Consider the following 26,337-nt stretch of genomic DNA (forward strand, 5'->3'; position numbering starts at 1 on the left):
CTAATTTCCAGTTCCTTGTCTACACTGCAAGATTCTAAGGTTTTTAGCAGCAGAGAGTTTCTATTTCCTTTTGAGTATATTTTTTTCCCTAAAATGAAAATATACATTGATTTTTAAATTTTCATTAAAAATTATGTTTATGAAAATAAAAACAAAATCTTACCAGTGGAAAATTAAAGTAAAAAAATTCACCCTGTCTATTCTCATCCTTAATAATTTGATTTTCTAGAAGAAACCACTGTTAAGAAGTTAGTGCTTACTTATTTTGTTTTTTTATACATATGTAAACATGCTTATAAATTTTTGTATCAATATAAAAACATTTATACAATATAAACATATTAGGGGCATGTTATTGTCAGGTTGCCAAAGGAGGGATGCACAAGGCCTGATGAGATTTTTTTTTAATATGAGAGAGAAAGGGACTGACAGGGACAGACTGACAGAAAGGGAGAGAGATTAGAAGCATTGACTCCTAGTTGTGGCACCTTAGTTGTTTTGATTGCTTTCTCTTATGTGCCTTGCCTGGGGGCTCCCAGTCAAGTGACCCCTTGCTCAAGCCAGCAACCCTTGGCTCAAACCAGCAACTATGGGGTCATGTTTATGATCCCAGGCTCAAGCCAGCAACTCCACGCCAAAGCTGGTGAGCCCATGCTCCAGCCAGATGAGCCTGTGCTCAAGCCGGTGACCTCGGGGTTTGGATCCTGGGTCCTCTGCATCCCTATCTGCTGCACTACTGCCTGGTCAGGCAACAACTGATGAGTTGTTGTAAGAACTTTATTCATGCAGCTGCAAAACAGATGGACTAGTGGCATAAGCCCCGAGCTGTGAGGGACTACTGCAAGCATCTACTGATGTGAAGGTTGGTGCACTTAATATGCTCGGATTAGTTTATTCTGGTTTGTGGCCTTGGTCACCAGCTGTCTCCTTTTCCCAACCCTTGGGCTCCCCCTGAATGCCTTGCCTCAAGCATCCTCCTGGGGTGAGGGATTTACTTAAAGGAAGGAGGGTTGGATGAGGGAGATTGCTTGATGAGGAGGTTGAGGGGGGTTTGAGTTTAAAGGAGCCCTGGACCCAAACCTAACAGTTATGTAATGTTTTTTGTTTTGTTTTGTTTTGTAGACTTTTTTAAGGTATTTGCTGTCAAATACCTAAAAACTTGCCTTTTCCATTTTAATAACTGCCTAGTGTTAATTTATGCATTAACTATAATTTATTCAATCATATTCCTTTTGATGGAGTTTAGATTGTTTCTAGATTTACTGCAATTATGGTCAATAATGTAGAGAATATTATTTAAAGATGTGTTTTTATTATTCTACATGAATTTCCATAAAATAAGTTCTCATTAATAAGATTCCTGAGTTGAATAAAATAAAAATTTAGATTTTTGATAAATAGTTCCTTCTTGGCCTTCAAAAAATTGCACTATTTGGCCCTGGCCGGTTGGCTCAGCGGTAGAGGTTGGCCTAGCGTGCGGAGGACCCGGGTTCGATTCCCGGCCAGGGCACACAGGAGAAGCGCCCATTTGCTTCTCCACCCCTCCGCCGCGCTTTCCTCTCTGTCTCTCTCTTCCCCTCCCGCAGCCAAGGCTCCATTGGAGCAAAGGTGGCCCGAGCGCTGGGGATGGCTCTGTGGCCTCTGCCTCAGGCGCTAGAGTGACTCTGGTCGCAAAATGGCGACGCCCAGGATGGGCAGAGCATCGCCCCCTGGTGGGCAGAGCATCGCCCCCTGGTGGGCGTGCCGGGTGGATCCCGGTCGGGCGCATGCGGGAGTCTGTCTGACTGTCTCTCCCTGTTTCCAGCTTCAGAAAAATGAAAAAAAAAAAAATTGCACTATTTTATTGTTTCAATGATGAGTGAAATGGCTTGTTCCTGCACCTTTGTCAACAGTGGTTATTATAAGTAAATTCTTCTCATTTTTGACGATATAGTGGTTGAAAATGACCAACTATTATTTTAATATGCATGTCTTCGATGTTCACATAAGGTTAAATATATTTTCAAGTGTTTATTATCCATGACTATGGACTAAATTGCATCCTATCAAATTTATATGTTGAAAACCTAACCCTTAATGTGACTGTATGTGGAGATAGAGTCTGTAGGAGTTAATTAAGGTTAAATTAGGGTAGGTCCCTAATCCCATGGGACTGTGGCATTATAAGAGAGAAAGAGATAGTGAGAGAACGCTTTCCCTCCCCTGAAAAGTGAGGACACAGCGGGAAGGCAGCTCTCTGCAAGCTAGGGAGAGAGCTCTCACCAAACCTGACCATCTGGTACACTGATCTCAGACTTCCCGCTTCCAAAACTGTAAGAAAATAGAATTCTGTTGTTTACCCAGACCATGATTTTTCTATTTTTTAATAGAGGCCTCAGCTAATACAATTTGTTAGTATTTCCACATTGGAAATTATTTGTTTTCCAAGTTTTTGAGGAATAACTGATAAGTATAATTGTATATAAAATGTGTACAATATGATGATTTGATATACATTATCAAATTATTATCAAGATCAAGATAACACATCCATGTGTGATGAGAAAGCTTTTTTTTTTTTTTTTTAGCGAGCGAGAGAGAGACAGAGAGAGGGACAGATAGGGACAGACAGGAAGGGAGAGAGATGAGAAGCATCAATTCTTTGTTGTAGCACCTTAGACTTTAGTTGTTCATTGATTGCTTTCTCATATGTGCCTTGACTGGGGGACTCCAGCAGAGCCAGTGACCCCTTGCTCAAGCCAGTGACCAGGGGTCATGTCTATGATCTCAAGCTCAAGCCAGCAACTCCGCTTGAGCTGGTGAGCACACGTTCAACCAAATAAGCCTGCACTCAAGCGAGCAACCTCAGGGTTGCAAACCTGGGTCCTCTGTGTCCCAGGCCAATGCTCTATCCACTGTCAGGTGAGAATGCATAAGATTTAACCTCAGAAAATTTTGAGTGTACAGTGCTGAATTATAGTTCCAGAATTTATTCATCTTATAATGGAAAGATGTACCTTTGACCCTCATCTCCCCAATTCCCATTCCTCCTGTGTCCTTAGCAACCAAAATTCTACTCTCTGTTTCTATGAAATAGGCTTAAATAAAGATTCCACATACAAGTGATATCATATAGAAAATGTCTCCCTTTCCCTGGCTAATTTCACTCAGCATAATACCATCAAATTCCATCCACATTGTCACAGTAGCAATAATTCCTTCTTTTTGTGACTGAATCATTTTTTTTGATAAATATATACTACATTTTGCTTATCCAATCATCTGTCAGAGGACTTTGTGGTTATCTCCATATCTTGGCTATTGTGAATAACATTGCTGTGAACATGGGAGTCTAGATAGCTCTTTGAGATAGTGATTTTGTTTTCTTCAGGTAAATAATCAGAAGTAGGATTCTTGGATCATATGGTAATCCTACTTTTAATTTTTTGAGGCACCTCTATACTGTTTTCCATAGTGGCTGCATCAATTTACATTCCAACAGTGTACAAGGGTTCCCTTTTCCCCTTGCCAATACTTGTTTGTTGATTTATTGATGATTGGCCTGCAGCCCTGTAAATCCATGATTCTCAGCCGTGGCTGCTGCACCAGGGGAGAATTCAGAAGTTCAAGGGCCTGGTTCCACCTGATTGTGACTTAGCTTGGATTTTAGAAGCCTGTCAGAATGTTCAAAGGAATGACCTGGAGTGCTTGTTAAACATACAGATTACTGGCTAGCTGCCTCTGGTGATGGGTTAGGTCTAGGGTGGGGTACAGGAATGGGTCTTTTTTTATGACAGCTGTTCTAACAGGTGTGAAGCGCTAGCTCATTGTGGTTTTGATTTGCATCTCCCTGATGATTTGTGATAATTGATCCCCTTTTCATGTACCTGTTGGCAATTTGTATCTTTTTTGGGAAAATGTTTATTTGGGTCCTTTGCCCATTTTAAAAATTGAATTATTTGGGCTCTGACCAGTTGGCTCAGTGGTAGAGCATCAGCCTGGCATGTGGAAGTCCTGGGTTCAATTCCCAGCCAGGGCACACAGAAGAAGGACACATCTGATTCTCCACCCTTCCCCGTATCCTTTCTCTCTATTTCTCCCTTCCCCTCCCGCAACCAAGGCTCCATTGGAGCAAAGTTGGCCTGGGCACTGAGGATGGCTCCATAGTCTCCACCTCAGGCACTAGAATGGCTCCGATTGCAATGGAGCAATGCCCCAGATGGGCAGAGCATCGCCCCCTAGTGGGCATGCTGAGTGGATCTCTGTTGGGCGCATGCAGGAGTCTGTCTCTCTATCTCCTTGCTTTTCACTTCAGAAAAATACAAAATAAAATAAAAAAGGATTATTTGCTTTTTTGTATTGTGTTGTATGGGTTCTTTATATATTTTGGATATTAACTCATCAGCTACATAGTTTACAAATACTTTCTCCCATTGGGTAGGTTGCCTTTTCAATTTATTGATTATTTCCTTTGCTGTATAGAAGCTTTTTAACTTGATGTAGCTCCACTGGCTGAAGTCAGCATATGCAAAGACTGGAGGGTCTTTGGTGGCCAAAACTGGGGAGTCCTTACAGGTGGCTAAAGCTGTAGAGGTCCTCACTAGCAAAGACTGCTGTCGTCCTCCTGTTCTAATATGCCCATGGAAGGAAGTTCAGGCCAAGGGGATGCCTCTTAAGAGACTGAGAGTGACAGCAGAGTAAGTGCCCTGGGATCAGGTGCATGTGGAACAACCACAGTGCCTAGGTCCTGAAGCACAAGTGCACTTGCTGTGGTGGTATCACTGGGATCAGAAGTGTGGGCATGTCCAGGTCTCCAGTGGGACTAAAGTATGGGTTTCTGGAGCTCACTTCAGTGACTCAGACTCTTGAGGGAGTGGGAATGCAGCAGGCTCAGGTATGACAAGGTGCATTGGTGGCTTGGACTCAGGCACAAGATGCAGCAGCTGCTCACCCTGGAGATGGCAGGTCAAAGTCCCAACTCTAGCCCCAGAGAGCCAGAAACAGAGCAGCCACAGCCCAGCCCTGACGATGCTGAGCCAAAGCTCTAACTCAAGACCCCAGAGTATGGGGCACAGAGGAGCAATAGCACAGCCCTGGTGATGGTAGGTCAAAACCCTGACTGAGAACCCAGGTGTGGAAAAACAGCTGTGTTAGGCTTGCTCACTGGTTTACTGGCTGCAAGCACTTTGTTTGATTAGTGCATGAGCATGTGTCTATGTAAGTCTGTGTAAGGCTACGGGTGCTTGTGCTCAGTGTGGATGGCAGATTGCGGATTGCCTGCCTGCCACTGTAAGGGCCATTTTTGCCATTCATTCGCTTGCTTCCTGAGAAGCAATTTTCCCTGCCTGTTTGCTTGTCTGCCATTGTGAGAATCTATTAAAAATGAAAATGACCCAATGCTTTCTGGCTCTGCAGTTTCTCTACCGTCAGCTCAAATCAGTGTGAACCTGCCTGGCCTCAGTCACCAGCATCACGTCTGGCATAGTGGGCAGGATTCAGTTCAAATTGGTACAGAGTTGCCAACAGCCTTAAAGGGTGGGGTAGAGGAGTGGTCATTGTTCTCCAGCATATGGTTCACTGTGGCTGCCCTTTTGGAAGCCATAGGCTGGGTGATTTCTAAAACCCTGTGAGAAGAAACCAAGAGCTCTATGCGAGAGGCTGCCCGGGGTCAAAAGCTCCAGGTTGAGCTGTAGACTGAATGCCAACAGCAGCATGAGCTGGAATGGTCACTGGAGAAAGGGTTGCAGATTTGAGAACTGCAGGTCAAGCAACAGGCTGAGAACCAGTGATGGCGTAAACTGGAGCACGCTCTGGAAATGGAGGCTGACTGGGTTCAAGAGCTGCAGTTTAAGATGCATGCTGAACACCAACGACACCTGGAACTGGAACAATCACTGGAGAAGGAATTACATGTTTGTGAGCTTCAGTTTTCCCTAGAAGATGAACATTGACAGCAACAGTTGTTGGAGAAACAACTTCAGATTCAAAAGCTCAAGTTCCAGCTTCAGCACAAGAGCTGGAAGCCACAGGAGCCAAAGCAGGTGCCAAAGAAGGAGCAGCATTTGTGCCAGAAGAGTGGCTCTGGGTCAGCAGGAGCAGGTGTTTCCAGCTCCTCCTCTTCTGAAGAGGAGGCTCAGGCTCAAACTGCCATCCACAGACTCAGAACCTGGCTGCTGGTCACCCAGAAGGTAAAAACTCAGCAGCCAAGAGCTCCTCAGGGGCAGGCACTAACTCCTTCACAGATAGTGGAGCACTTGTAGTTCGGCCCTAATCCCAAGAAGAGCTGGTGGAGTTGGGGGTGCAATTCAGACAGAAAACCACCAAGCCGCTGGCAGCCTTGTTGCTGTGGTTGTGGGGCATATGGGTGAATGGCATTATGCTCTTTGGAACAGAGATGGAGAAACTGGTTGCCATTACCACACACTCCTCCCTGAGGCAGCATCCTTAGAACTGCTATGACAACCCAGAAAACCATACCTTATTAGAATGGGTGATGGCTGACATTCAAACGGTCTGGCAGAATGCTGGGGACTTGCTGGGGACAGTGAGTCAGTGACAGTCCTATAGTGAGCTGCCCCAAGTTCTCCAGGAACTAGGTGTGAAGAATGCTGCTTTCAACCTGAGGTCCTGTGTGCCAGGTGAGGAAGTGTTTATGGCAGACATTAGGGACCTTATTCTCTGTAGCACCCTGTCAGCCCTTTTTGGGTCATAAGTGCTCCTCCTGAGTCCCTATGCGGGGCAGCCCATCAACATGGTTATGCAGACGGTGCCATATTTGGGGAAGCTGGAGACAGCATGGAACCATAAAGCTGTGAGGGCTGCTGCTCTTGCTTCCCCTCCCCCGCCCCCGCCAACTAACAAGAGAAATGGGCCTGTAAAGGTTACCTGAAGACAGATGTGGGTAGATTTGATTACAGCCAGGGAGATAGAGAGAAATTAGATGGCAGGTCTAATGAAGCCCTGTTAGAGCTTTGGTGGCTGAGGGGTTTGGGTGGGGCTTGTGGCAATGGACAGAGTGCTATGGAAAGGCTCTGAGGTCTGTTAACAAAGAGCTGTATGGCCAGTTGCCTGTAATGGACTTTTATTGGTAATTTGCACTGACAGCTGGGCTGTCCGTCATGGACTGATCATTGAATGGTATAATGTACTCTTGGACTGCGACCAGAGGGAGGAACCAGCTCCCTTGCTGGACGGACACACCACTTGTGGACAGTGCTCTAAGAGACCTTGATGGGAGGGGGCATGGCACCTGTTGAGGCCCTCCTGCACTGAGACGCTATTCCCATCCAGTTGCAGAGACACACTGCAAGGCTGGTGGGCGGATCCAGGCAGGTCCACATTGGATTAGGGCAGAGAGTACAGAAACTGTGGAGCCAGAAAGTGGCGGGCCATTCCTGTTTAACAAAATCTCACAATGGTGGCTGAGAAAATGGGCCGGGAAAACTTCTTCTCTGGCAAACAAACAGCAAAAATGGCCCCTCACAGCGGCAGGCAGGAAATCTGTAATCTGTCATCCTCTGCAACCCGCCATCCACCCTGAGCGCAAACACCCATGGCCTTACATAGACTATACTCACGTGGTGCTGCTCATGCGCTAACCAAGCAAAATGCTTGCAGCTGGTAAACCAGCAGGCAAGCCCCACATAGCTGTTTTCCCCACAATCCACCCCTTTAGGGTTGCTTGCCTTATAGTCGATGCTACAGGTATCTTCTACCTGTGTGAGGGATGAGGTACATTACAGAAACAAACAGTCGATAGCAACAGCACAAGTTATACAATAATTACAAAGGTGCCCTTCACAATGTCTTCCTGAGCACTCTGTCCAGAGAGTTAACTGGAGGCCCACCTCTAACCCCGTCCCTCACGGTATGGGAGGGCCCATATAGTCCAGGGCTATGTCCATTGAAGAAAATGTCCTTGGTGGGTTTCTGCAACTGGATGGGAGCAGCTTCCCGGTGCAGGAGGGCCTCCACAGGTGCTGTGCCCCCCCCCAAGGTCTCTCATAGTACTGTCCACAGGCAGCATGTCCATCCAGCAAGGGAACCAGTGGCCCTCTCTGGTCATAGTCCAACAGTTCATTACACTGCTCAATGATCAGTCCATGATGGACAGCCCAGCTGTCAGTGCAAATCACCAAGGTAAAGGTCCATTACAGGCAACTAGGCATATAGCTCGTTATTAATGGACCTCAGAGCCTTTCCATAGCACTCTGTCCATTGCCACAAGCCCCACCCAAACCCCTTAGAGATCCAAGCTCACAGGGCCTGGTGGAGTCAAACACATTCAAGGCTTGTGCAGCCTTGACAGCTCTCTTAGCTGTTGTTGTTGCTGCTGCTACAAAAGCATCTATTACTTTCTACTGCCAACACCTGCTGCATGATAGAAGGGGACCAGTTTTACATTGGGCCTCCATCCCTCACCCATTCCCATTGGACGGGTCCCTCAGCCTTCACCCTACTCAAACTGGGATAATGGTTCTTGGGGATCCTTCTTTTCCACAGCTGTCTCCAAGTAATCCTGTAACCGTGCAACCCAAACACCAGCCATTTTCTTGGCAGCTGCCAGCGCCGCCCACTTTTCCTGCCTTTTCAGTGGCTGGAACCTCTGTTGCTGCTCAAGCTGCCACCAAAGCTCTAACAGGACTTCATTAGACCTGCCATCTAATTTCTCTCTATCTGCCCGACTACAATCAAATCTACCCACATCTGTGTTCAGGTAACCTTTACAGGCCCATTTCTCTTGTTAGTTGCGGGAGGGCATTCTCTATACCTAGTTCCTGGAGAACTTGGGGCAGCTCACTATAGGACTGTCACTGACTCACAGCCCCCAGCAAGTCCCCAGCATTCTGCCAGAACAGTGGTCGGCAAACTCATTAGTTAACAGAGCCAGATATTAACAGTACAATGATTGAAATTTCTTTTGAGAGCCAAAAATTTTAAACTTAAACTATATAGGTAGGTACACTGTTATTAACTTAATTAGGATACTCCTAAGCTGGCCTTTGCTAAAAACTCAAGGGGCCAAAGAGCCGCATGTGGCTCACGAGCCGCAGTTTGTCGACCAGTGTGCCAGACCATTTGAATGTCAGCCATCACCCATTCTAATAAGGTATGGTTTCTTGGGTTGTCATGGCAGTTCTGAAGACACTGCCTCAGGGAAGAGTGTGTAGTCAATGGCAGTCAATTTCTCCATCTCTGTTCCAGAGAGCATGATGCCATCTACCCCCTATGTCCCACAACTGCAACAAGGCTGCCAGAGGCTCGGTGCCTTTCTGCCTGAATTGCACCCCCAACTTCATCAGCTCTGCCTGGATGTAGGGTCTGACCACAGAGTGCTCCGTTACATGTGGAGGGGTTAGTGCCCGCCATCCACCCTGAGCACAAACACCACAGCCTTACATAGACTATACCCACGTGGTGCTGCCATGTGCTCGTGCCCTAATCAAGCAAAATGCTTGCAGCCGGTAAACCAGCAGGCAAGCCTAACACAGCTGTTTTCCCCACACACACCAAGGACACTTTGTGGTTTTAATGGACATAGCCCTGGACTATACAGGCCCTCCCACTTACTGTGGAGTAGGAAGTTAGATGTGGGCCTCTTGTTAACTCTCTGGACAGAGTGCTCAGGAAGACATTATGGGGGGCACCTTTATAATTATTGTATAACTTATGCTGTTGCTGCAGTCTATTTCTGTAATGTGCCTCACTCCTCACACAGGAACAATCACAGAAGATTTCTGTTGCGTAGATTGTGAGGTAAGCAATCCTAAAGGGGTGGGATGTGGGATGTGGGAAAAACAGCTGTGTGAGGCTTGCTTGCTGGTTTACAGGCTGCAAGCACTTTGCTTGATTAGTGCATAAGCACATGGCAGCACCACTTATATAGTCTATGTAAGGCTACGAGTGCTTGCACTCAGGGCAGACAGCGGATTGCAGATTACCTGCCTGCCACTATGAGGGGCCATTTCTACTGCTACTGTTTACCTGTTTGCTGTTTTCCCTGCCTGTTTACTTGTCCGCCATTGCAAGAATCTATTAAATGGAAATGGCCCAATACTTTCTGGCTTCACAGTTTTTCTACCATCTGCCTGAATTCAATGTGGACCTGCCTGGCCTCAGCCACCGGCATTACACCAAGGTGCTGGGCAGAGAACTGTAGCAGTGCATCCTGGTGATGGTGGGTCTATGCCACGACTCAGCACTCAGGGGGCAGGAAACAGGGCAATAGCAGCACTCCCCGGCGATGGATGGCAGGTCAAAGCTTTTACTGCAGACTCAGGCTGCAGACAAAGCAGCCCAGCTTGTCCTGGTGACAGTGGGTCAAAGCTGTGACTCGGGACCCATAGGCAGGGAGTTAAGCACCATCAACTTCCATCCTGTAGAGGGTGAGGTACTGCAGGCATTTTCAGAGAGCAGGACCCAATAGAAGTAGGGGGTCCTTGAGGCAAGTCTCATGCAGAGACAGTTCAACACTGGGGAGGAGACACAGAGGCAGGGACTCCAGGAAACTCTATCCATTGGTTCAACATTGATGAAGACTGTGGCAGTTCATGATAGCAAAGTCTGCAAATTCCCACGGTGGTGATAAGGCTCGCTGGGGTTCTCCTCCTCTCCTTTCTCCCAATTTCGGGTAAAACTCCTCCAAGAAGACCGCTCTTGGTGCTGAGCTGCTCTAGTGGAAGGGATGATGCAGGTAAAATGCTCCCTACATGTTTTCATGGGGCAATCCTCCATCCCTGGTTTTAGAACTCCGTGGGGTTCTGCTGTTGCTTCTTTGTAGTTCAGAGCTTTCCCAGAGCTATGTTCATTGATTTGTAGTTATTTATTTACTGTTTTTGTTATTTTTCAGGGGACAGGGGGAGAATAAGCATTGGAACCATCTATTCTGTCATCTTGCTGATGTCATGGCCTCCTGGGAATTGTTTTTGAGTGTACTTTGCCTCTCTCTTTTTTTTTTATAATGTATAATTGACTTTTAATAAATGGATTATTGACTTTTTATTGTGGAAACTTTTTATGTATTGTGGATATGAACCTTTGGCCATACAGTTTGCAAATAATTTCACAAAGTCTCCCAACTTATTACTTTCTTTTATCTTTGTTTTTTTACATCTTCCAACAATTGGAAGTTTAATATTTTTATGTTTTCAGACATATTCTCTTAAATAAACTCATGGGAAACATTCTCTAAGTATTACTGTTTATCATGATCTCTGAACAACTTCTAGAGCTCCAATTAAGTATATCTTTCACCTGTCTTTTAAATTGATCCTTACAGTCTTCATTTTAAAAAAATATCTTTGTGCTACATTCTGGATAAAGTTTCCTAGCCTATATTCTTGTTCAATAATTTTTTTATTTTGCTCTGTCTACTCAGCTGCCAAAACTATTTATTGAGTTTTTAAAGTTATTATATGTTTTATTTATGGAAGTTCTATTGATGTTTTTAGAATCTATTCCAATCACTTTTTATAATTTTTGTTATACAGATATTTTCAAGTTTTAAAAATTACTTTAGACAGAGTAAGCATAGCTGTATATGACCTGTGTATTTTACTATCTAAAGTCTTTGTAGGTCTACTTTGTTCTTTCTTTTCTGGTGGTCCTTAGTCATGATGCTTTGTTCCTCGGTGTGCCTGCTGCTATGGGTTGAATTGTGTCCTCCAATAAGGGTATGTTGTTTTCTAACTCCCATACCTCATCATGTGACCTTATTTGGAAACAGGCTCATTGCAGATATAATTGGTTATGTTAAGATGAAATCATACTGCAGCAGAGTAGGTTTCTAATCCAATATGATCAGTGTCTGTACGAAGACAGACACACAGGAAGAATGTCACATGATGAAGAAAGCAGACCTTGGAATTACGCAGTTGTAACCCAACGAATTCCAAAGATTGCTGGAAACCCATCAGAAACTAATAAGAGGGCAAGAAGGATTCCCCTACAGATTTCCAAGGGAACATAACCCTTCCAAGACCTTGATTTCAGACTTCTAACCTTTAGAACTGTGAACAATAAATTTCCATTGTTGTAAGCCACCCAGTCTGTAGTACTTTGTTATGACAGCTCTAGAAAACTACTGCATCTAGACCAAAAAATAAAATAAAATAAAATAAAATAAAATAAAATAATAAAAAAAAGAAAACTAATGCATCTAGCTTTCTTTGACTGTGTGCTAGTCAGACTAGGTTCTAACAAAGTTATTGATATTTATATGAATAATTTAACACCTCAGATGAAAGTATTTTCTTCCAAAGACCATTCATTTTCTTTGAAAGATGATTTGTTTCTGCTTCTGGTGGTACATGCGGCTGTTCATAGGCTGGTGGCTTATAAACAACAGAAATTTATTTCTCACAGTTTTGGAGGCTAGAGAGTCTAGGATCAAGGTGCCAGCAAATTCAGTGCCTGGTGAGGGCCTACTTCCTAGTTCATTTCATAATTAACTATCTTCTCATCGTGTCTTCACATGACAGAAGGGGTAAGGAAGCTCTCTGGGGTCACTTTTAAAGGGCACTAATCCCATTCAGGAGGTCTCCATCCTCATGAGCTAATCACCTGCCAAGGGCCCCACCTCTTCTTTCCATCACATTATGGGTTAAGATTTCTACATACGAACTTCGGAGGGGACACAAAAATTCAGCCCATAATAGTGAGGCTTGTTCAACAAACTTTAAAATGGTTTCAAGAATTAAAGATCTCTGGCCACCAAGATAATGTATACCCAGTCTGAAAATTAATATCAAGGATAGTTCTTGCATTAATTTAATACTACAGTTAGTAGTTTTTTTCTTTTATCCAAGAATTGTTTTTTAAAATATATTTTTTGTGGAGTTTTATTGATGTTTGAAATTCTACTTCTGCTATCATTTATAATTTTTATGTGTAGTATTTTTACAGTTTTATATTTCAAAAAGTGTCACTGAATGATAAAAGCCTTTACATTCACACATTACATCCCTAATCCAACAATGCAAGCCTGTCACTGGAGGGTCAACTCCCAATAAGACCACTAAGTCTACAGTTCTTTGCAGTGAGAAACAGTAGCAGATAAATGGGAGAGCAAGAGAGTTACACTGGAGGTAGCAGGTGGAAGTCAATTGCAGTGCTACTGGGTGGAGCTGAGGCTTTTACTTCTGAGAGTTGAATGCTTAGGCTCATCTGTAGAGCATAGTCTACGGTGTCTTTAAAACAGTATCACAAACAACAGAAGCTAAAAGTATATTGTTTGGGGGAGAGGAACTAATTGGAAGTGGGTGGGAGAGTAAGTCATAGAGCATAATTGTTGAGATCATGGACCTTGGAATCAGATGAATACAAGTTTGAGCCCCAATTCCTCAAAGTTCTGACCCTGTGGCCTTAGACAAATTACCGAGTCACTCAATTTATTTATCTGTAAAATGGAAATAATAAGGGTATCTACCTCATGGAATTGTTAAAAGAGTTGATAAGGATTTAGTGTATGTAAAGCTCATGGTATGGTATAACAGACATAACAAGCACATGATAAACAGTATCAATTATTATGTTAGTACAACATTGGTGGTCTACTAGGAACTTTATGTATTACTTCATTCAATCCTCCCAGCAACCTAAATAGCAGATATTACTCTCATTCTACAGAAAAGAAAACTGGGGTTTAAAGGGCTGCTAATAACTAGAAGAGCAGGTCTATTCATCTAGCAAGTCCACCAGTCTTCCCAAAGAAGATAGGCTATCACATGGCCAATGGGGGTAACTAATTGAGGAGGATGTGAGAGCATGACACAGCCTCTTCAATTTCCTGTTTCATTTATGTTTATCAGTAGACAGTCACCTTCTAAGGTCCTGGCCCAGAAGCTTCTGGTAGGGTACAACTTCCCAGGGGTCTCTGGGCCCTTCCAGCACAGTGTAGTGCTACTGCCACCTCTCAGGATCATTATGGGACTTTCAAGACACAGTCTCTGTGGCCCTCACTAATGAGACCCCTGGTGAGAATGTACTTTGTTCCTGAGGATTCATTAAGAAGTTGACGTTTGAATAGGTTTCTCCAGCTTTTGCCTCCTTTCTTGGGTTTCTTCCTCATCCCCGGGTTTAAGAGTCAGCCTGTCTCTGCCCACAGGTCCTATTTGGACTGGCTACCTGGGAGAGCAAGACCTTCAGTTTGGGGACCCAGCTTCTTTCCCGGCTCCACCTCTAGTTCTCCAGCTGACTTTGGAAAGCAAACAGCTCCCCTACGTTCTAGGTGTTGAACGAAGTGATGGTAACTGCCCTAATTATCCCCACAGATTAATAGGGGGAGGGAGTGGAGATGATGTTTGGACAAATTCTAAATTGCCACAGCAGTCTGAGTCCCCACTGCTTTACCTGTGGTGTTTATTAGGGCTTGTGTTATCCACCCGTATTTAGCTCTCCCCGTGTTCTTCTCCCCCTTCTGGGCTAATTTTGAGGTCCCGGAGGGTAACAGTATGGTAAAGTCCCATGTCAGAGATGGCCTCCGCCTCTTTGTCTCATTTTCTATGTATAACCCCATACTTTTCCCCGGAGTAGCTGACTGAGCTTGTTCAGAGTCTCATCCCCTTCACATCCCGTTCCATAAAGGCTGCTGGCCTCTGTGCTGACACAAGGTGAGTTCTTTCCAGGCCCTCCCTCTGCCCCATGTACAGGGAAGGGGCTGCCGTTGTTACTGAGGAGTCGAACCACCTGATTTTACAGATGCAGCAACCAGTGCAGTTATTCATTGATTTAGGAAATGGTACATAATGGAAATGAATTTATGCCTATAGTTCCTAAAGTTAAAGCAGACTTGAATCTTATCCTCAAGTTGAACTGGAGGATTGAATCTCTAGATGGTTGTGCCAGAAGGGGCAGTGGTAAGTGCCATGTAGAAGACAAAGAGCAGTGGGAATGTTAAAGATGTGAATATCATGGACACAGGTCAGGGAGGTAGCATTTGAGCTGACTCTTGAAGACTTTGACCATGTAATGTTGGAAGAAGGACATGGTATATAGAGGAAATAGTATAAGCAAAGGTGAGGATATAGGAAGTCATGAAGCTTGCAATTTGATGACACAGGTTAACACAGAAAGGGAAAGTAAGGGGTAGCTGCTGACTTTGACACTAATCCACTCAAGGCACTCGTTTGGATTTTAGCTATTGCAACCTGCAAGGCAAGACTTTGGGATCTGCAAGGGCACAGCTCTAGCAATTGTGGAGTGGGTCTTTGAGTCATAAGAATGAGTCAGAAATAAGTCTTAGAGAGAACTGCAGGAGAAGGACATGGCTTTATGACCCATGAGATACCTTGGGTTTCTTAGAACAATGGTTTGTGTCAAGGTTAAGAGCCTTGACACAAACTATTTACTGGAGTCAGATGACCTGTAAAGCAAAGATTAAAAATGATATCCATCTAGTAGGGAGGTTATGAGGAATAAATGTGTCAATATGTAGAGCATTTAGAACTGCACATGGTGCCTAACTCAGAGTAAGTTTCTTCGTAATGTTAGCTATAATTGTTATCAGGGAATGCTCCCAGGAAATTCTGTCAGTATTGAAGATATTGGGGCAGCCTGTACAGTGGAAATCACAGGGGAAGGGAGCTCCCAGGAAATTCTGTCAGTATTGAAGATATATTTTTTTTTTTCATTTTTTTCTGAAGCTGGAAACAGGGAGAGACAGTCAGACAGACTCCCGCATGCGCCCGACCGGGATCCACCCGGCACGCCCACCATGGGGCGACGCTCTGCCCACCAGGGGGCGATGCTCTGCCCATCCTGGGCGTCGCCATATTGCGACCAGAGCCACTCTATCTAGCGCCTGAGGCAGAGGCCACAGAGCCATCCCCAGCGCCCGGGCCATCTTTGCTCCAATGGAGCCTTGGCTGCGGAAGGGGAAGAGAGAGACAGAGAGGAAAGTGCGGCGGAGGGGTGGAGAAGCAAATGGGCGCTTCTCCTGTGTGCCCTGGCCGGGAATCGAACCCGGCTCCTCCGCACGCTAGGCCGACGCTCTACCGCTGAGCCAACCGGCCAGGGCCAGTATTGAAGATATTGAGGCAGCCTGTACAGTGGAAATCACAGGGGAAGGGATTTATGGTTTCTTTTTATTTCAGTTAGTTTATTGTGATGTGGGACTTAATAGGTATATTATTACGATTATCTTATTAAGTGAGAGGTGGGGAGGCAGAGACAGACTCCCACATGTGCCTGGACTAGGATCCACTTGGCAAACCCCCTACTGGGCGGTGCTGTGCCCATCTGGTGCTGCTGCTCCATTGCTTGGCAATCAAGTGCCTGAGGCGAGACCACAGAGCCATCCTCAGCACCCAGGGACAACTTGCTCAAACCATTTTGAGCCATGGCTGCAGAAGGGAAAGAGAGAGAGAGAATAGGAAGGGGGAAGGGTAGAGAAGCAGATAGTTGCTTCTCCTGTGTGCCCTGACAGGGAATCGAACCCAGGACTTCTACCACTGAGCCAACCAGCCAGGGCCTTAATAGGTATATTATGATCATGCCCAGAGTTGGTACTTCATAAAATAATATTCAAATAATCTGTATTAATTGTAGACAAATATGAAAGTAGAAAAGAGTAGAAAGAAGATAATAAAAATCACCCATATTATTACTGAAACCACTGATAACTTTTGGTATTTCCTTAAAGTCTTGCTTCTTTGTGTGCGTGAGAGTGTATTTGTGTGTCTTAATATTAAAATAATATTATGTTGTATAATTTTGCACCCTAACTCAGTCAACTAACATTATATCATAAGAATTTCATTTTTTTAAAAATTTGTTTTTTGAGTGTATTTTGCATTATGTTTTCCACCAGCATATGTTGATGGTATATAAGTAATATATGCATTTTTGTATACTTTTTAAAAATTTTTATTGAATTTATTGGGGTGACATTGGTTAACAAAATTATATGGGTTTCAGGTGTACAATTTTATAATGCATCATCTGTGTATTTTATTTTGTGTTCACACTCAAAGTGAAGTCTGATAGTTCATTGCTGGTGTACAAAATGCAACTGATTTCTGAATATTTATTTTGTATCCGGCTATTTACTGAATTCATTTATAAGTTCTAGTAGTTTTGTGGGGGAATCTTTAAGGTTTTCTATATACAGTATCATCTCATGCAACAATAACAGTTTTACTTCTTCCTTTCCAATTTGGATGCCTTTTATTTCTTCTACTCGTCTGATTGGTGTGGCTAGAACTTCCAGTACTATGTTGAATAAGAGTGGTGAGAGCAGACATTCCTTTCTTGTTCCTGATCTTAAGGGAAACTTTTTTTAGTGTTTGCCCATTTAGTTTGATGTTGGCTGTGGTTTGGTCATATACGACCTTTATTATGTTGAGATATGTTCCCTCTAATCCTGCATTGCTGAGAGTTTTTATTTTATTTTTTAACATAAATGAGTGCTGGACTCTTTCAAATGCTTTTTCTGCCTCAATCGATATGATCATGTGATTTTTATTTTTCATTTGGTTTAAATGGTGCATCACATTTACTGATTTGTGGATATTATACCAAACTTGCATCCCCAGAGTAAATCCCACTTGGTCATGGTGTATGATGTTTTATTGTATTGCTAGATCTGATCTGTTAATATTTTGTTGAAGATTCTAGCATCTATATTCATCAGGGGTATTGACCTACAATTTTATTTCTTTACAGTGTCTTTATCAGGTGTTGGAATTAGTATAACACTGGTTTTGTAAAGTGAGCTTGAAAGTCTTTCCTCCTCTTGAATTTTATGGAATTACTGGTAATTATATTGAGGTCTTTTATAGCCTTACTTTTCTGTCAAATTTATTATGAAAGTCTCTAAAATTCACTAGCTATTATCCTGTTTCTGCCTACTTCTCCTTGAAGCCCTATACTTTTCACTGTATGTATCATTACCAGATATTTGGAGCACTCATTAGCATACCTATTATGTCTTCTGGTACCCTTATGATTCACAATTCAGGGGAAGTTATTTTAGCATAATCAATGTAGATAAGTAACTAGAACTGTTAATAGTGTATTATAGCTTTCACTCCAGATTTATGCCTTGGCTACAGCCTGCAAATACAGCTTGCCTGTGAGGTTCTTCATTTAGCTTTCCTGCTTCTTGAATCCAGCTCAAAATCAAAACAGGTAATGATGCCATACTATGCGCCCTACTCCCATAATTGCAAAGAAGGGCTTTTGGTTTTATTTTCTAGTGAGTGCCCTTTTTCTATGGCAAATTGTACTTGTCTAGCTCTTTCTATAGTCCTGGATTTTTCTCTTTCTGTCCCTCTATATGATCTCCACTATTCTTGAAGGCCTCTCATCCAGTTTGTGCATCACAGTTTTGGTTATTAACTAATTTCTTTGAAGATAGAATCTGTATTTTTATTCTTCTTTTGCTTATCCTGGGAAGAGATGAGTTTTGAGAAGAGAAAGTTCCAGATTTATTCTGATAAGTTTATATCAGAAATACACTTTATGACCCTGGCCAGTGGCTCTGGCTGGAGCTTTGGCCTGGCCTACAGACATCCCATGTTTGATTCCCGGTCAAGGCACACCGGAGAAGCAACCATCTGCTTCTCCTCTCATCCCTCTCCCTCTTACCCTCCTCCCCTCAGCCAGTGGCTCAGTGGGTTCCAGTGTGGCCCCAGGCACTGAAGATAGCTCAGTTGGTCCAAGCACATCAGCCTCAGGTGCAAAAAATAGCTCCATACTTGAGCTTTGACCCCAGATGGAGTTGCCAGGTGGATCCCAGTTGGGGCACATGCAAGAGTCTGCCTCACTATCTCCCCTCCTCTCACCTAAAAACAAAACAAAACAAGAAATACACTTTCTACTTATTTGTCTTTCCCAAGGGTTTTGTCATTCATAATCTCTACAAAGAGATTGTTTCAATTAAGACAAGGAGGGAGGTCCAGAGTAGTGATGTCACCTCTCCTTACAGCTGAGAAGGAAGTAAAGCTGTTAAGGTGAATGTAGTGAATGAAGTGTTAATAAGTGTGGTATGTTGCTGAGTGTGGGAAGTGCTTACTCAGAGAGGGGTGACTGAGCAAAGGGCTCAGCACATAGAAAGGAATTTTTTTTTTCTTGAATAAATGTATTAAAAGGAATGATTTTTTTTTATCTCTTTGGATATTTCCCTGCAGAAACTAATGCAGCCAGAATCTGGGACCAATGGAACTGCTGTTACTGAGTTCATCCTGCTGGGCTTGGTGGAGACACCAGAGCTATGGCCACTTGTCTTTGTGCTCTTCCTCTTTGCCTACCTGGTCACAGTTGGGGGAAACCTCAGCATCCTGGCAGCCATCTTGGTGGAACCCAAACTCCACACCCCCATGTACTTTTTCCTGGGGAACCTATCCGTTCTGGACATTGGGTGCATCACTGTTACTGTTCCCTCAATGTTGAGTCGTCTCTTGTCCCACAAGCGTGCAGTTCCTTATGGAGCCTGCCTCACACAGATTTTCTTCTTTCATCTCCTGGTTGGTGTGGACTGCTTCCTGTTGACAGCCATGGCTTATGACCGATTCCTGGCCATCTGCCGGCCCCTCACCTATAGCACCCGCATGAGTCAGATGGTCCAGAGGATATTGGTGGCTGTGTCTTGGGCCTGTGCCTTTACCAATGCACTGAGCCACACTGTGGCCATATCCACGCTCAACTTCTGTGGTCCCAATGTGATCAATCACTTCTACTGTGACCTCCCACAGCTCTTCCAGCTCTCCTGCTCCAGCACCCAATTCAACGAGTGGCTGCTCTTTGCTGTGGGTTTCCTAATGGCAGGTACCCCCACAGCTCTCATTGTCACCTCCTATGCTCACGTGGCCGCTGCAGTTCTACGAATCCGCTCAGTGGAGGGCAGGAAGAAAGCCTTCTCCACGTGTGGCTCCCATCTCACTGTGGTTGCCATATTCTATGGTTCAGGTATCTTTAACTACATGCGACTAGGTTCAGTCAAGCTTTCAGATAAAGATAAAGCGGTAGGAATTTTTAACACGGTCATCAACCCCATGCTGAATCCAATCATCTACAGCCTCAGGAACCCTGATGTGCAGGGTGCTCTCTGGCGGGTGATCACAGGGAAGTGGTCACTGACTTGCTGAGGTCCCCAGTGTCACTTCTTCCTTTTCTCTTTTTGGACTAAAGGAGAAATCTTCTGGGGCCAGTAGTTAGGACAAAGAATCCAAAACTGCTTCCATCTCTCTGAGCATGAGGATTTTTTTTTTCCAGTAGGGGATAATAGTTATTGTTTCCCAAAGAAACCCACCCAGTTATAGGCAATGGGTATGTAAACTAATGCTAGGTCAGTTCTTTAACAAATAACAACTTTAGTGTGATCCGTTTTCTGGGTAGAAGTGAAAAGTAGGAGACCCTGACTGCTTATAGGTTCATGTCCTGCAGCGAATGACTCTGGCTGATTATAGCCTGGGCTCCCAAAGATGTCCCTGCATATTTCCTCACCAGCACTCATCTGATTGCCTCAAGTTCAGGTATGGTTGGTCTGTTTATAAAACATAGACCTAGAAATCAGGATTATTTTATTTCTCTTATCAGGCTTCTACAAGTCTAAAGACACATCTCCTCTCTTTCCTATCACACCAGGATGTCCTGGGATATAGAGGGGATGGAGGGGGGCTGTATGGTCATGTATTCTCTAATACTGTATTTCTTCATGAATTAGATGTACCTTAATTTTGGGACCCGAAATTTGGAAAAAAAATGTATTACATAAAGTTATTGAACTCAAGTTTTATTCATCATAAAATTCATACAACTCCTCATCACTGTCAAAACTCCCATCCATTTGCTAGTCCTCATCTGTGTCTGATGATAATCACTGTCTTCATATATTGCTTCATCCTCAGTTCCATCTATGGCATTTGAAATGCCAAACTTCTTAAATGACTTGACAATAATCTCAATCTTGATATTATCTCAGGATCTTTTCACCCAGGTACAAACTTCTCCTCTAGTTAGTTTCTTCACTCTCCCTGCTGGTGTCAAATTGGCCGCAGAAGACTTCACCCATTGGTTCCATTCGTCTCTCCTGGCAGCTTTGAAGGGTTTGTTAATGCTGACATCAAGAGGTTGGAGCTGGGATGTCAAGCCTCCAGGTATGATGGCAAGTTTTATTTTTTGCTCTGCAGCAATCTTCTTTGTATTTTTTATTCTGCATGCCCTGAACTGATCAAGCACCAATAGGGCAAGTTTGCATAAGACCCCAACTGGTCTCCTTCTCCAAAGTTTCTCAAACCAGATCTTCATCCCATCTTGATCCATTCAACCCTTGTCATGAACGTGGACAGTCACTCCACAAGGAATGTCTTCTTTTGGCATTGTTTTGTGATTGAAAATCAGCATAGGAGGCAGCTTGGTTCCGTCAGCACAACAAGCTAGAACATAATGGCTCTTTTCATGTCCACTTGTCTTCACAGTTACAGTTTTCACCCCTTTCTTATCAACAGTTTTGTTACTTGGGACATCAAATTGAACAGGGACTTCATCCATATTTGCAATCTGTCCCAACTCAAACTGATATGTCTTCTGACATTGAATGACAAAACAATGAAATTCAAGGACCTTCTGCTCATAGCTTTCAGGCATCTTTTGGGCAAGCCTGGTGCATGTACGCATGCTTAGTCCATTCTGTTTCATGAATCTGAAGCCCCAATTGTGTCCTACTTTGAAATCAGTAACTTCTTTTTCATCAGCAATTCTTCATGCCTCATGCTAAACCATCTTTGTGGACACAGGAATTCCAGTTGTCCTTTGCTTTTCAATCCGTATCTTCAATCCCCTCTCTAAATCAGGCCATTCTGCTGAATTGCTTCTCACAGCCTTCCTCTGCCATGGCGTTTTCTTCTTCCTGTAGGGTTTCTTCTTCCTGTAGCCAGTCTCGGATTGATTCCTCAGTTGAAGGAGGACCAAATTTACTTTCAACAGCACAATTTCCATTCACTTTTGCAAACTGGATCACTTTTAACTTGAATTCAGCACTGTACAGAAATTGTTTCTAAGCCATTTCCAGGCAGAACATGGCAAGACGTAACCTATCATAATATATCTGTAAATAGTGCGAAACAATGAGTGCAAAGACAACTAGGGCAAAAATGCAGGTAAAAAAAAATCTACAACCACTGTATAAGACACACCCAGTTTTTAGACCTCAAATATTTTGGAAAAGGGTGCGTCTTATACATGGGGAAATGTGGTAATTCTGGGGGCATGAGCCCTGTGTGCAAGATTTTAAAATTTCATTAACACATATGGTAAATCTTATAACACAAAAAAACTTTTTGTCATCTGTCATTCCTCAGATGTTTAAAATCTTTTGAAAAGATAAGCATTTATAATCTGAATATTATTTCAACATTAAAAAAACACCCTCAGATTACTCAATATGAAATTCCCCCTCTAAATTCTTATTCTGTCACCAAACCTGTTAGCTAAAATAATCCACATATGTAAATACTAGCCTGTTGTATTTGGTGACACCTCACCCTAAATTTCCCTTATCAGGAACAAAGTCTGTAACCTAGAACATTATCTCATCTTGTGTGCTGCTTATCAGCCTTTAGTTTTCCTTCTAGCCTCCCTAGAGGCTAGCGCTCATTTGTGGCATCTCTACTATGCCACTGATGTTTCACAATTGAATTTCCCTAAAATTTTCCTTTGGCCTGCACATGTGGATTGGCTTCCCTGTGGTATTTTATGAGGATAAAGGCATTAAAAAGATGGGATAAGATGGAGATGAAGAGGACATGATAGGGCCCTGGCCGGTTGGCTCAGCGGTAGAGCGTCGGCCTGGCGTGCGGGGGACCTGGGTTCAATTCCCGGCCAGGGCACATAGGAGAAGCGCCCATTTGCTTCTCCACCCCCCCCCCCTCCTTCCTCTCTGTCTCTCTCTTCCCCTCCCGCAGCTGAGGCTCCATTGGAGCAAAGATGGCCCGGGCACTGAGGATGGCTCCTTGGCCTCTGCCCCAGGAGCTAGAGTGGCTCTGGTCGCGGCAGAGCAATGCCCCGGAGGGGCAGAGCATCGCCCCCTGGTGGGCAGAGCGTCGCCCCTGGTGGGCGTGCCGGGTGGATCCCGGTTGGGCGCATGCGGGAGTCTGTCTGACTGTCTCTCCCCGTTTCCAGCTTCAGAAAAATACAAAAAAAAAAAAAAGAGGACATGATAGAAGCAACACAAGGTTGGAGATGGGAAGTTTGTGGGAAAATTAAAAGGAAAGATGATGAATAGGGGGAAATAGGATATAATTGCAAGCAAAAGGGGTTGAGTAGAATGGGTAGAGTTATTGGAGAGGTTCTAATAGGCTAGAGATAGAGTAGAAGATGAGAAAGAATGGAGAGATTGGCTAAAATGGCTTGAAGCTGTTAAAAGAGCAGAGGAAGGAAGTCAGGTAATACAATTAGTGGGTCAGCGTAATTTCCTATTCTGTGTTGTCCAGCAATAGCCAGTTCTAATAGCCCGAATGCCATCATTATAGTCCACCACTCTACCAAGAATAAAATAATTTTTATAAAAGTGCTAAAAAAAATGTAGTATTTGGGATTTATTTTCTGTTTCTCTAAACAGAAGGTGCTCCTAGAATTTCAGGGAGAAGTTTTATCAGATGGGAAAAGAGAAAAAAGGAGTGCTGATATTTTATTCACCTACATTTCTAAAATCTCATCGAAATTTGTGACTAACTCAATTTACCAATTTACTCCCTGCCTTTTGGTTCATGCATGCCAATACTGTCAAAAGACAAGAGGGAAAGATGGATTGTTCTTGATCCCATTTCAGGGAAGACATTCCAAGTTCAGTCACCAAACTTAAAAGATACAAAAAGCAAGCTTCCTCCAAGGGTCAAGAAAACTGTCGAGGAAGACCTGCAGTATGGTTGTCGCCTTATCACTTCTTCTCATCCACAATGCTATTGACCTTGAGTAAGTTCTTTACCTCCTCATCATTGCTCTTTCACCTCTGATGTCTTCTGATTCTACTAGTCTGAGTGAACAGAAAGACTATTTCACTGTTTACCCTGAAGCATTATCACTACTGCCATAACCACTTCTACCCACAAGCATTTCAACCTGCTATAAAACTCAACTTTTTGTTCACTTCTAAGAATCTCTGTGCCCCTGGTATTTCTGCCATATGAACACATCTAAAACCTCAAGGGAGGTCTTCTGCATGGCATCATCACAGGGGCGGAATGAATCAATGAGTTCAGCATCATAAGGAATGACCAAGGACACTGATTTCCAGTGCTCTGCCTACCTCCAGGATAATAGGGTTTGTTTGTTTTTTTAAAAAAGGAGTCTTCATTTTCCTTTGGAATTTTTCTTTTCTTTTTTATTCCAGATTAGAAATCTTTGCTACTTAAAAATTTAATCATACATGTAATACATCACATTGTAAAAGTTTTAACAATATAGAATGTCATCATTGCCCTTTTATACCATTATCGCCATAATCCTGTTATTTAAAACTAACTATTGATAATAGCTGGTGTTTAGCTTTTCAGAAAAATAAACACACACATACATACAAACGTATATTAAAAACAGACTACTTTGTCATTGGTTTTGTCCTTGTTTGCATTATATAGTATAATTCTTTGCATGTCAATCAACAAATCTATCTTATTCATTTTAAAGGCCACATAATATTTTATTTCATGTATATACTCTGTCTTTTTAACCAAACCTATATTATTCTGTCTTTTTAACCAAGCCTATATTGATGTAATTCAAGTTATTGCTTTTATTTTTTTGTAATTGTAATACTGGGGAAATATTCTTATTTTTATATTTTTCTATACTTCTGAAATTATTTTCACTAGTTAAATTCATTAAAGTAATTTGTGTATGTATGCACGCATTCTAAGGAAATACAGTTAAATATTGGTAAACATTCTGCTTTTCTATTTGCCCAAAATTGTGCACTATTTTGTGTCTTGATTAAGTTTGAAAAAATTTCCAGGGCAACCTTTAAGATCAGACTGAGAATGCTTGTGACCTCACTTGTTGACTTCACTGAGTGTCATAAATAAAACTTTGATAAATTAAATATTGCATCATTTTAAAATTTCAATGTCTTTGTTTATTGTGGTTGGATAGATGTTTATATATTTATTTTTTATATTTATTCTTTCATAATCGCCTATTCACACTTTTGCTCCTTTGGGGGTAGTTTATCTTAATGATTGATGGAAACACTTCATGTGTTGGGATAGTATCTCTTTGCCATATATGTTGCAAATATATTTCTCAATTTCCCATTATTCTTTAACTTTGTTTAGGGTGTTTCTTGCCCAAAATAAATTTAAATTTTTTATGAAATTTATCCTGTTTTATGTCATGCTTAGGAAAATGACTTTTTCATCGAAATGCTGTATAAATATTTGTCAGTGATTTTTTTCTAGTACTTTTAAATTTCTTTTTAAGTCAAATATTTAATATGTAAAGAATTTATTTCTGCATATGTTCTAACTTTTCTCCAGTTAGTAAAAATTGCTCACCACCATAAAATGTAAACTTGTTCATATATATAATGTATGTGATATATGTTTATATATATATAATATTATATATAATTTTCAAGAAATGGCAGAAAAGATCTCCATTCATATTTCCCTTTCAGCAACAATACTTGGCAGACATACTTAAATCAAAGTAACTTTGTGGCACATTTGGGATCTAGGTAAGAGATTGGGAGACCCTGGTGGAGCCCAAGACCAGCAAGGATTATTTTGAGAAGACAGGCCTGTGCTCAGGTGGCAGACTTGCAGACAGTAAACAGTCCTGTCCCCCTGTAGACTCAGCTACAGCCCCATGAGCAGCCCCACCTGTTACTTCACCAAAGGAGGGCCACACAAGGCCTGGTGAATTTTACAAGAAGTTTATTTATGTATCTGTGAACACATGGGCTGAGGCCCTAGTGGCATCAGCAGTGAGAGGATGAAAAGCCTCAGCCTAGACAGGACTGGGTTTGCTGTCTTTCTCACCGCAGGGGGAACACTTCTGTCACCTGTGGTGGTTTCAACCATGGGGAGGAAGGGTGGTGCTGACTAAGGGAAGAATGTTCAGAGGGCTGATGGGAGATGATTGTCAGGAAGCCCCAGGGTCGAGTGGGGTAAGATATCAATCAGGAGTGTTCAGGTGGAGAGTCACAGAAACTGCTCTGACCCCGGGTCACCGAAAGTTCCACCTGGTTAGTGAGGCTGTTGGTAAGTGAGTGACCCTGGACCTGAACCTAACACCACCCACCTTGGTCCTGGATGTGGATGTTAAAGTAGCCTGTGACCCAGCTCCAGCCCTTCTGAGCTACCAGACCTGCCCACCCAAGGACAAGGAAAAGATACACTCAGTCATGCCCCTGTGACAGGTTCT

At 43.0% G+C, this 26,337-nt stretch overlaps 2 protein-coding genes across 2 annotated transcripts in view; one reads left to right on the forward strand and one right to left on the reverse strand.

Annotated features, from left to right (window-relative positions):
• The window catches only part of RAP1GAP2 (RAP1 GTPase activating protein 2), a 490,286-nt gene that overhangs the window by 97,726 nt on the left and 366,223 nt on the right, over window positions 1-26,337 (reverse strand). The window lies entirely within an intron of this gene.
• Window positions 19,113-20,063, forward strand: LOC136322653 (olfactory receptor 3A1). Its single transcript, XM_066254558.1, has one exon. It carries the CDS (start codon window positions 19,113-19,115, stop codon window positions 20,061-20,063), a length of 951 nt encoding a protein of 316 aa, XP_066110655.1.

The sequence above is a fragment of the Saccopteryx bilineata genome, chromosome 2, assembly GCF_036850765.1.
Source record: "Saccopteryx bilineata isolate mSacBil1 chromosome 2, mSacBil1_pri_phased_curated, whole genome shotgun sequence".
In the NCBI taxonomy this organism is placed as follows: Eukaryota; Metazoa; Chordata; class Mammalia; order Chiroptera; family Emballonuridae; genus Saccopteryx; species Saccopteryx bilineata.